The 11,256-nt window shown below is 36.1% G+C and overlaps 1 protein-coding gene across 3 annotated transcripts in view; it reads left to right on the forward strand.

Moving 5' to 3' along the window:
- Nucleotides 1–11,256, forward strand: part of LOC122846960 (rab GTPase-activating protein 1) — a 68,796-nt gene that overhangs the window by 21,244 nt on the left and 36,296 nt on the right. For all 3 annotated transcript variants that reach the window (XM_044144252.1, XM_044144253.1, XM_044144251.1), the window contains 7 exons: nucleotides 661–771; nucleotides 2,077–2,143; nucleotides 2,256–2,358; nucleotides 2,549–2,718; nucleotides 3,808–3,976; nucleotides 4,714–4,807; nucleotides 5,952–6,102. In XM_044144252.1, the coding sequence (XP_044000187.1) occupies nucleotides 661–771; nucleotides 2,077–2,143; nucleotides 2,256–2,358; nucleotides 2,549–2,718; nucleotides 3,808–3,976; nucleotides 4,714–4,807; nucleotides 5,952–6,102 (865 nt within the window). The remainder of the gene's footprint in view (nucleotides 1–660; nucleotides 772–2,076; nucleotides 2,144–2,255; nucleotides 2,359–2,548; nucleotides 2,719–3,807; nucleotides 3,977–4,713; nucleotides 4,808–5,951; nucleotides 6,103–11,256) is intronic.

Raw genomic sequence — 11,256 nt, forward strand, 5'->3', positions numbered from 1 at the left:
TAGGGTCATTTTTCTGTATTTTGAGTTTTTTCCTTGTGTAAATTATTGAATGAGATATACAATGCTGTGTGGAAACCGCAAAACGTCTCTGCAGCAGAGTGTTGCTAACAGGCTTTTCAGTCTTAAAGAGGTAGATTTTCTTCTAAAGTTAAAATGGAACGCAGTTTGAAAACTTCTGGTCAATAGATTTCTATGAGGCGTTATTCAAAAGGAGGCATGCTTTGGTTATCGGACTACATCCTGGAATTCACAACATTATTGAAATACATGTCATATATTTCAAAGTGATTGATATTGTTTCAACTTGGCTGACTCAACTTTAGATTTTCCTTGGTATTTCCGCAGACATTTATGTCAGTGGGGCTTGGAGAATGTTGATTACTGTTTCTGTCAAAAAACCTGGTGCTGATCCAGATCCACAAACTGTGCAGGACAATGAGCAGGCTGTTTGAATGTGGCTCATGGTGTAATTGGATTTTGATTTAACGTCTCTATTCTAAACTTGACCCCTTTTTATAAACCTGTAAGTTCCGTCAACCTGTCCAGTTTTTCAGTTTCACATTTAACATCCATTTTTTTTTCTTTAGACATAATATTTAAGAAAATGAAATGTATGTCGTACTTTTATAAGCATGAATTTAATTTTTTATCCATTTTCAGTGCTGTTGCAAAAGACAAGGACAAACAGAGCTTCAAGCTTCGTGCTGGACTGGACAAGAAGATTGTAATTTACATTCAGCAGACCTCCAACAAGGAGCTAGCAATTGAGAGGTAAAACACTCCACCAAACATCCACAGTTAGATGCACATATAGTAGCTATATGAAGTGTCTTGCTAAAGTGTTCATAAACCTTTTTTCACATTGTTTGGTGTTTATGCAATGCATCTGCATTTTTGCATAATTTGTGCAGAATTATTAAGTAAAGAAAAAATGATGTATGGCTTTCAAAATGTTTCTTTTTAATTAGCATGATGCTGCCACCACCATGTTTCACTGCCTTCAGGGTGGTGCACATTATTTTTCTGCCACATAGTGGCAAATTTCTGTTTATCTCATAAAATCCCAACAAAATACACTGACACGTATGTTTATAACGAACAACATGTGAAAAAATGTTTGAAGGTGTTGTTTATGTGTAGGAATCATTGTAACATGAAACATTACGATTCCCCTTACTCTTCTTTTCACGTTTGAGGCCCTCACATTTTCCCATAATGTTTGACTGAGAAAAGTAAATAAGGAATGGCAGTATTACAGAGACTCTCTGGAGCCCTGTGACTCAGTGGGGACAGCTATTGTTTTCAAATAGTTCCTTAACTGCAGCTGCTATTCTTTCTTTGTTCGGAGTGAGCAGAAATAAGGAGTATTGAGCTGCACAACACCCCTGGGAGAGTTATATCAAAATTTAATATCATGAGTGACTAAATGTTAAACTAATAGTTATCATTTCCCTTTTTATAAATGTTACCATGCCAGCAAGATTCAGGTAAATCTTTTAAGCCAGGTCATAGGAGTGTCCAAATTAAGGAAGTTCTGCAAAAGTGTAGTCAAAAGGAATAGTTTACCAAAAAGGAGGATGCTTTTTTTAGTCCGACTCGTGCTTGAACCTGTACTAGATGTTAATAAGAAAGCAATCTCTAAATTGTAGTTGATTAATTCAGAACATCTTCATGTCTCTGTGTTGGGGTTTAAGAAGCCCAGGGCAGCTGTGGGTTAGCCCACTTTTACTCACAGCCTCTCATTTTTCAAGCTTTAATAAATCTGTTAAATTTCAGTATTCCCAGCAGATTTCCCTTTTCTGCTTGAGTTGTTATTGTTTCATAATGTCAGAGAAAGTGAGGACTGAAAGAATGTGTTTAGTCTTCAACGTGGTCTGGACTGTGTTAGACCATCCGTTCAGGAAAATATTTCTCCTCATTTATGTAATGTATCAAAACTTTCACTCTATATAGAAAGAGTTATTGTTTTACGCCTGGTTTCCCCTTTGCCTTATTACTTTTTTTCCCCTTATGTAATCCTAATCATATCACACTTCTCTATCTCCCATCCGCACATGCGTGTTTATTATTCTCCAGGTGTTTTGGACTCCTGCTCAGCCCGGGGAGAAATGTGAAGAACAGCGACATGCACCTGCTGGACTTGGTGGGTGACTATTTTTATTTATTTATTTATTTATTTATTTATTGCTTGTGTATTGTGTGTGTTGTGTTTCTGTGTGTATTTGCCAACGTGCTCCAGCTTGTGTGCCCAACAGGAGTCAATGGGAAAGAGCTCAGATGGGAAGTCTTACATCATCACAGGAAGCTGGAACCCCAACACGCCTCAGTTTCAGGCTGTGAATGAGGAAACGCCCAAAGGTAAGAGCCAAAAATGCACTCTCAAGGTTTAGATAAGACTGAATTGTTCTCAAACTTATAACAAGGTTTATATTTGCTGTGTACTCAGTCGATAATTCAGTTATTTCTATTCCACTTTGTAATAAATGTGACTAGACAACTTCTCGCCAGTTGGAGTGTATGATATTTCATCTTTTAAAAATTTTTTCAGATAAATTCATGTACATGACGACTGCAGTAGATCTGGTGATCACAGAGGTGGAGGAACCGGTCCGTTTTCTGCTGGAGACGAGGGTCCGAGTGTGTTCCCCAAACGACAGGCTGTTCTGGCCCTTTAGCAAGCGTAGCTACACTGAGACCTTCTATCTTAAACTACGACAGGTTTGTCTCTATAACCTCTGACAACATTGTTCTTGTAAAACAGGTTTCAAATAGTCACTTTGACACCTATGTTTTTTGACTAACTTTTTAAAATTCAGATTATTTTTATGAACATTAGTGTGTATGTTACTTTTTAGTTAAGTTGTTCTGACCAAAATGAGCTAAGCTGACTTAACTGATTTATTTGAGTGAAAATTCCCTGATATGACTATTAACAAAAATCTATTGCGTGAAAAATTTGATGTTATTTAAAACCAAAAAAACAAAGGAAAATATTATTTTTGTAGCTTAAACCATATAACATTTTAATTATCACAGTCATAAGCAAGCACCAGGATGGCCCTTATGCAGCCATTTTTAATAGGGTTGTTGTGAAGTTTTCAAATGATAAGTAAGCTTCATATAGCTTCAGTTGATAGAAATACTGGTTACTTGAGACCAGTATGGCTGATTAGCGAGGAAGCAAAACCAGCGAATTTAAAGAACGGAGAAAAAAAAGTACAACTTTAAATCTTTTTTTTTTCATTACACCAATTTCTCAAAATTTTTAGAATCAATACTCTTGATTTTCAGCATATTTCTGACAGGAAGATCAATGGTGGTGCGCCACTTTTTACCTCCATTTGTTGTGTAAATAATTAAACACACAGGTTCACAAAACAGAGTTCACACAAATTGAGAAGATGGAAGAGATCTTTGGTCCCTTTCTGACTAGCCGTTAGCTACAGGCCCCAGAACTAATTTATTGTTATTCATGGCAAATAAAGACACCATGTAAGTTGTTTACTGCATATAGCAACTGCTGTTGCCAGAAACACACTTCTTTAATTCTGATGTATTGGTTTTAAATATGAGCTTCTGGAAAAGTTGGGTTGAGCACAAGTTACCTTGTTAGATAATTAGAATGTTAACATTCTTTGTATAATTTAATATCGATGCAAGTCCAGCTGTAGAGAACATTAGTGAACAACATACTTCACTGACTCAGTATTCCCCGAGACAAGTTACAAAGTTGTAAAACAGAAACAAGCCCCCTTACTGTAACTCATTATGCTTTCCCACAGTTTATCAGATGTCTTCTCTTTTCAGATGGAGCGAAAAGAACGAAAGAGTCCTTCCTCTGACACACTTTATGAGGTGGTGAGTTTGGAAAGTGAAACGGAGAGAGAGAAGAGGAAAACCACAGCTAGTCCAAGCATCCTCCCGTCTGGGCCCGGGACCATGGCTCCTTCACCGCCGGAGGATGATGAAGAGGAAGGTGATCAACCATTTTTCTGCTACAGCCAACTCAAAACAAGAGGGAGCTAGAAATTAGTTTACACATGAACATTGGAGACTGTCCAGACCCCAGAAATAATAAATAGTGGTGCTGTTGAGCCTCTTGAAATTAATAAAACTTACATCACACAATTTAAATGGGTTATTTAAGCATTTGTTATCTGATTTATGAAGAACTTCACATAAGAATGAAAATCTGTTCCTGTGGGGAAGCACCAAATTTAGCCATGTAGTCTAGTGGAGTTGAAATTGTGCACTTTTTCTTACAGAACTGTTTGTTCTGTTTCATCCTGGGTACATAACCAGCAGACATGTTTTAGTCAGGGATTTTTGGTTGACAGTAAGAGCTGACAAAGGTTGCAAAATTACATAATTTGTTGTAGATGGGTTCATTTTTTACCTGTTGGCACAGCTGTGATTTAATGGTGGGTCTTTTTTCTTTTCCATCAGTTGCTTTTTACATGAACTGTAGCCATAAAAATAATAATACTGAGCACAATGTTGCTTTATTGACCCTCATGGGGAAAATTCAGTCATTACATCAGATTCTTTTTATTGTAGATTCTGTTTATTTGGTAAAAATAAAACACCTTTTTCGGGCTAATTATCTCACCATCTTGTTTATGTTCTTCTCATTTGACATGCATTAAAAAAGCAAGAATGTGCTGAATGGATAACCAAGGACTTTGCTTCCTGTTTGCCTTGCTTTGTGTCCAGATAATGACGAGCCGTTACTCAGTGGGTCTGGTGACGTTTCAAAGGAGTGTGCAGAGAAGATCCTTGAAACCTGGGGAGACTTGTTGTCCAAATGGTACAGATTTGTTCCCCCTACTAATTTTCTTCTTTGACTCTGGATGTTGGTGCATTGAATACATGCAGATCGGGTTGCATCTATTCTAATGGTCATCACTTGCTTATTACAGCTTATTAGGATGGTTTCTTCACCACTTACCATACTTTTAACAAGAAACTTGTGATCAACTGTGTAAAAAACAGCAGTTTAACTAGATGTAACTCAATAAAAGCATATCCATTTAATTTCATACTGACAATTCTCGTTATGAAGAAAAGATAAGTTATATTTCTTATTTATTATGTATATTGTTTAAGGGCAGCAAAAGAAGATATTATGCTTTGTAGGTTTTTTTGTTTCTTCTCAAATTCAAGAAAAGGAATCATAAGATATCACACTAACCCTTTTGGCGGTGTTTTTTTGTATTAGTGAATAAAGAGACTATTCATGCAATGTGAGGTCAAAGCACTGCAGCAAATCACAAAAAGACCTTTAAAGTTGTTGTTCCCTGAGGACCAAACCTGGCAGTGATTGCATCACATGCATGGGCACGCTCAAATACAAATCACCTTTGCTGTGTCTGCAGAAAATACCATGGAGTTATGCAACATAACTCTTGGAACAAATAAGCACATAAAAACTGTAAATAGATTTGAATAAATTATAAAAGATGGGGGAAAAAAAACATAACATTAAGTTTTGTATTTGATGACTTCTTGCTTTTTACTCTATTTTGCTGCTGTTGCCAAAAACTGCTTGTGGTGAAATGCAGTACTGTTATCCCGATGGGGTCGATAAATTACAAACATAAGTTAAATATTCAGAATTAGATTAATTGTATTTTTATTGTAAAATAATAGTTTTTATCTAGGATTGAGGTTTTTTTTGTGGAATGTGGGAGCTTCAGCATGTAAATCATTTTTTTTATTTGTCTTGCGTTAAATAAGGAGCCCTCATTCTCTAATCGTGGTCTCATAAGCTATCAGTAAAAATACAACTCAACTCTTGATGACTATGGAAAGCGCTTTTTATAAACCAACAGCAGCAAACCATTTTTCTTTGCTAAACTGTACTAAAATGACAACACAGGTAAAATAGGAAACGCATAGGGTGTGGTGATTAAACATTAAATTATGCTTCTGTTTGCCTCCATATCATCCAGGCACATGAACCTATCTGTGCGTCCAAAGCAGCTTCCAGCTTTGGTGCGGAGCGGCATTCCTGAGGCACTCCGTGGGGAGGTGTGGCAGCTTCTGGCAGGCTGCCACAACAACGACCACCTGGTTGAGGAATACCGAACTCTCATCACAAAGGTAAGACCACACAGAAGAATTTCTAATGATTGGGACAAATCTATATTTGTGGTGTCTTTTTGTGTAGAAGTCGTTTTAAAACACATACATATGTTCTCCTTAGTATCAGTTCAAACTTGTTATTGTGAGTACATTCCAGAAGGCTAAATTTTGCTACGGTTTTGCGTTGAGACATTGCTCTATATGTACAGAAACCTATTGAGGATTGGAATGACAAAAAGTACATGTTGAAATATATGCAGTTGACTAAATAGAGAAGAAAGACAATTTTATGGTTTTTCCACCAGGGTTGGCCCTAATGGTGGCTCTTAACTGGTTCTGAAAAAGAACTAGTTTGCTTTTAAAACACCTGATAGTCAAGTTGGAGCCACATGAGTCAGAGGTTTGTCCTTTGACTTCCAGCACATGTTTTGTTTAACTAAGGCAGGTTTGTTTTTTTGCTGTTTGTCTCCTTTCGAACATTATTACTGTGGTTTTCCGTAGCAACCATCCAAAGTTATTTGTGCTTTTTTAGGAGTGTACCTTGGGGGATCACCAGTGGCCATGTTTCAAAAGATTTTTGTCTCACATGTGCTTTTAAACTTGTGATGGTCACAGCTGGTCCTCTCTAGATAAGGCTATCAGATAACGGTGTTATTCAAGCACTACGCCTTTGTTCCTAAATAGAAAATGGCTTTTTTATTGTTCAGTGAAAATTCAAATTATACTTTTTTGTACTTTAAATAGAATGAAAATTACACTTATCTATTATAAAGAAAAAATGTGGCACAATAACTAGCAATTTAAACATGTCCTATAATGTAACTTTAACAGAAGCCTTTCTTTAAGTTACATTAATGAACATATATCTGAAAATGAAATTATCATGGCATTGGTAAACCCACAGTTGACCTCTGCACAATATCATTCACAGCCATAAAGACACTGTTACAGTTGTCTGTTATTAAATTTTACTTAACTTTACTTTTAGATGATAGATATGTTTATCAATTTGAATGTTTGTTGTTTATTTTTTTTAGTTGATTCTTGGGTCTGATTTTTTCCCCCCCCTTTTCTATTAAGTCAAAGAGGCACATTAAGAGATAAATTATGTGTTTTGCCTGCAAGTGTCAAGAATAAGGTTAAAACCTTAAAATTGAAACACTTGAAAACAGTTTGACTAATATTTTGTTTGAAATATTTTAGTATTATTATTCAGATATGTATGTATACCTGTGTATCTGAAATATAATGGCATTTAGTGTTTAAATTCCAGTCTGATAGAAAACTGACATTTCAGCTTGTGCTACTCTGTGATTGGTTTGGATGCGATCTGATCTTAGATCATTACCTCCTTGGTTAAAGTCATTGTTTTGTGGATATAGTTCTTATGTAAAAGCAACCTCCCTCGCAGCAAACTGTCTCCCAGGACGTAACATGTTGGCCTTTCTGCTTTCTCATTTCCTTTACCTCAATTGGTCTAAAGATCTTTTCTCATCACTGTCTGTACATGAAGCCTCATGTTCTGATGTTCTTGATATCTGTTAATTCCTAGATGAATATGGATCAGTAGGGAAAGTCAATTGTATTACAGTTTTATTCAGCTAAAAGTACAGAAATCATGTTATTATCCCCTTGGCATGAATGGTACGAATGGAATCTTGACTTTAATTTTGACATCAATAACAGTAAATATCCACTGGACAGAAGGCTGGACAGGAATTCATTACAGAAGCTCTTAAGCATTCAAGATACTTACATCAGCCAGGAGACATACTCACTAGGATTTGTGTTTCCTGCTTCAAAAGAAGATAACAGAAAGGTTTAGAAAATGTCCAAGCAGCTGCTTTTCTTTTGTGCGCCTCATGTCCTACTTACCCAAACTCCCGCAGTTCATTCTGGCCCTGTTTCGAGCACAACAGAGATAAAATGATCTGGTCATCTTTTCTTCATTTACTGTATTAAGAATAACCTAAAGTGGAAAGTGACATTTATGGCTAAAAGTGTATAATGTTGTTGCTATCAGCAATATAGTATTGCTGAATAAATAAAGCCTTTTTTTCCAAGTTCTGTACACAAAGGCAGTGTTTTACCAATTTCTAACAACTGCTTTTATTGTCGGTCCTCATTTTTGCTCTGCTTTTTTCTCAGAAGATATTTCTAATTTTAACTTTCAAGATGATGCAGTTAGATTTACTTTAACAATCTGCAAGTTTTGATCCAGGTTAGAAGTACTTTATTTATTCCAAAAGAAAAAGGAAATTGAATGTAACCATTCAAGGAATTATTGGTGATGAGCGCTGAGGGTAGAAAGGATCTCCTGTAGCAGTCTGTGCTACAGGGTGTCTTTTTAGTAATGGGTCATAACTATCACAGATGCATTTAAAAAACAAACAAACAACAAAAGAAAATCATTGACAAAGTTTATTTATTTCAGGTATTAAGTTAACAATGCTTGTATATAAAAGAATTAAAGTAAAATCTTTTTAAAAGTTCTGGTGGAGATTATGAGAAAGTAGCTGGGAATAAAATGGTGCTTAACTAATTTTATGTTGAATATTGCTTTATAGTTGTTGAGCGGAAACAGTAGAATTTTTCTGTTGGTTCAAATTAAAGTGTAATTTGGATTCTTACTTACTGCTTACCGAACTGCAAAGCTAGTTCGGAACGATGAGAGTTAAGCCACAGAGTTTCTCAGCTTAATTTGTGCAGGGTCCTATGTTGACGTTTGAATTCATCTCCATGTATGACTACATGCTACATCTTTTATTGATGCACATTAGGTCTGTGCAGTAAATAATTGCACAGTTGTTTGGTGGTTAAATCTTGGCTGCATGACTAACAGCTGCCTTATTTGCTTAATAGTGAGCAGGTTACCTGGACGACAGTGTTTTGCTCATTAACCTAACTTTAGCAGTAATGAAAAGCCACTCACTGTTAGATTAAGTCCTTGCAGGTTACTGATTATTTGTGCTTATTTATGCATAAATTGGATTTGTTCTTTACAGCGGTTGCGCTGCACGGTTTGTTAAAGTGACTATGTGTCTTCCACCTGTGTCAGCTCCTGGACATGTTACATAAGATAGCATAGTTCACACAATTACCAGGGTCGACTTATACTTGATTTGGTGACAAAGGGACACGTCATCATATTTACTTTTCCCCTCTGCTTCACGATTCTTAGCTTATCACTGTTATTTTTGTCTCAAACTTCTGCAAGTCCTCCTCTTTCTTGATAGGCTGCTTGTTTTGACTCTCATCCTCATCCCCCCCCCTCCATTCTTTCCCTTCTTCCAGCCCTTTAGTCCCACTGTCATCTATTTTTAGCTCCTCGTGTAGTGCACTGAGGAGGTGCGTGAAAGCAGGGGGAAAGTGTCTGGATTGTTGGGGAGAAAGGTGCAGGCGTGGGGGTGTGCATGTGTATGTTACAGACTGTGTGGGTGTGTCTGAGCCTCCATCACGCTGCCCGAAATTTCCTTGCACGAGGCAAATTCTGCAGTCTTCAGAAAGTCATCGAGGATGGGACACAAAGTGCTGTGCTAAATCTGGCAGTAATTACTACCCGCTGAATTAGCTAATTTTGGATTTTGAGTAATTCAGTGTAATCTGCCCATCATGTGAGCTAGAATAGTGTGAGCAATTATGCTCACAAATGTTCATTAGACTCTAGGCAAAGCTGCAGATTTGCCCATGTGATTAAAAAAACCTGCTGTTGACACTGTTGAGAAAGGTGGGAGGAAATAATTAGATTATGCTCTGTTGGTGGGGTTTATTTTCGACAGGAGCGGGATCTTCCATAAAATCAGAGACAAATTGATACATTTCAGTAATAATTTTAAAAGTTTGCTGATCTTCCTTGATCTTACTTTTTCTCTAGATACTATTTTTCTGAGCACATGTACCGATGAATTTGTCACAGATTGGAACAGGCTGATTTTACCTTGGTCATGTCTTATTGTCATTCAGTTGGTTAATACAAAAAGAAAAAAGTCTCTTAAATACATTTAAACTGAATATAATTTAAAATGTATCTTAATAAAACAAACTAGGATTAGACAAATATGGTCTGACACATAAATGAGAACCATTTTTTATTTTTTTTTTGTAGATATGTTTATTGATTTTTTTTGTTTAATAACAACAACAACAAAACACAAAACAAAACAAAAGCTCAGCAGTGCAGTCCAGAGATAAAAAGAAATATAAGATGGGGGGCATACATACTTCCATCATTGTACAGTACACATCTAAACATTCATAAATGCTCGAGACAGGATGGTAGACACGTGTTCTTCAGCATAGTCCAAGAAGGGCTTCCATATGCGTCCAAAAACGTCAGTCTTAGAGTGGACGAGGCATGTTAGAAAGTCTAGAGGGATGAGAACCATTTTTTAAATACTTCAATCTTTTTGTTTAAGTTGTTGTTCAGTAAGCAAGCTGTATCATATATTTCTCTGAAGGGAAAAAAAAATACTATCAGTTAAATTCAGAATTAGTTGGACTTACCCCAAAGAAAAAAGTTAATTATTAATGGTCAGAAACAGTTGATTGGTACATCTTTCTGTTTTACTCCCACTATTTTTGTGTTTCTCTGTGTTCCTTGTTTTAAAATGTAACCTTGTTGGTTTCAGATTAAAGCAAATTTATAGAATTACTGGACTCCTGATTGATGTCGCTTATAGAATTTCTTATTTGCTTCTGTAAATCCACAAAAATATCTTTCTATGAGTTGCGTTAGTGGCTTCAGTCTTTCTACAGTTGCAATGTTTTTATAGTTCTCTTTATGTGTCTGTGCACCATTTTGTTGATTTTATTTTTTTTTATGGCAAACAACTTTGTTCTAAGGGCTATTATTATTTGTGTAACATTATGACTGTATCTTTTGAACTATAATGCATTCACAGCGAACACGTATAATTCTTTATTGTTTGAGCATATCATTACCACATGATGTTGCACTTGCAATCATGAGTTCTTAGCAGAATGCCTGAAGCATTTGGCCCTTTGTTATAGAACACTATCCCAGCCACAACATTATTTGACTTGAGAGGATTTTGATGTTTTTGAGTCTGCCATAAACCCCTGATGCTTAAAATAGCATTCTCAGATTTTCCTTTTGGATAAATGTAAAGATGCCAAACTTTAACTTTTTTTTTGTACTTGAACTATGCATAT

Source organism: Gambusia affinis, linkage group LG17, assembly GCF_019740435.1.
Source record: "Gambusia affinis linkage group LG17, SWU_Gaff_1.0, whole genome shotgun sequence".
Lineage (NCBI taxonomy): Eukaryota > Metazoa > Chordata > Actinopteri > Cyprinodontiformes > Poeciliidae > Gambusia > Gambusia affinis.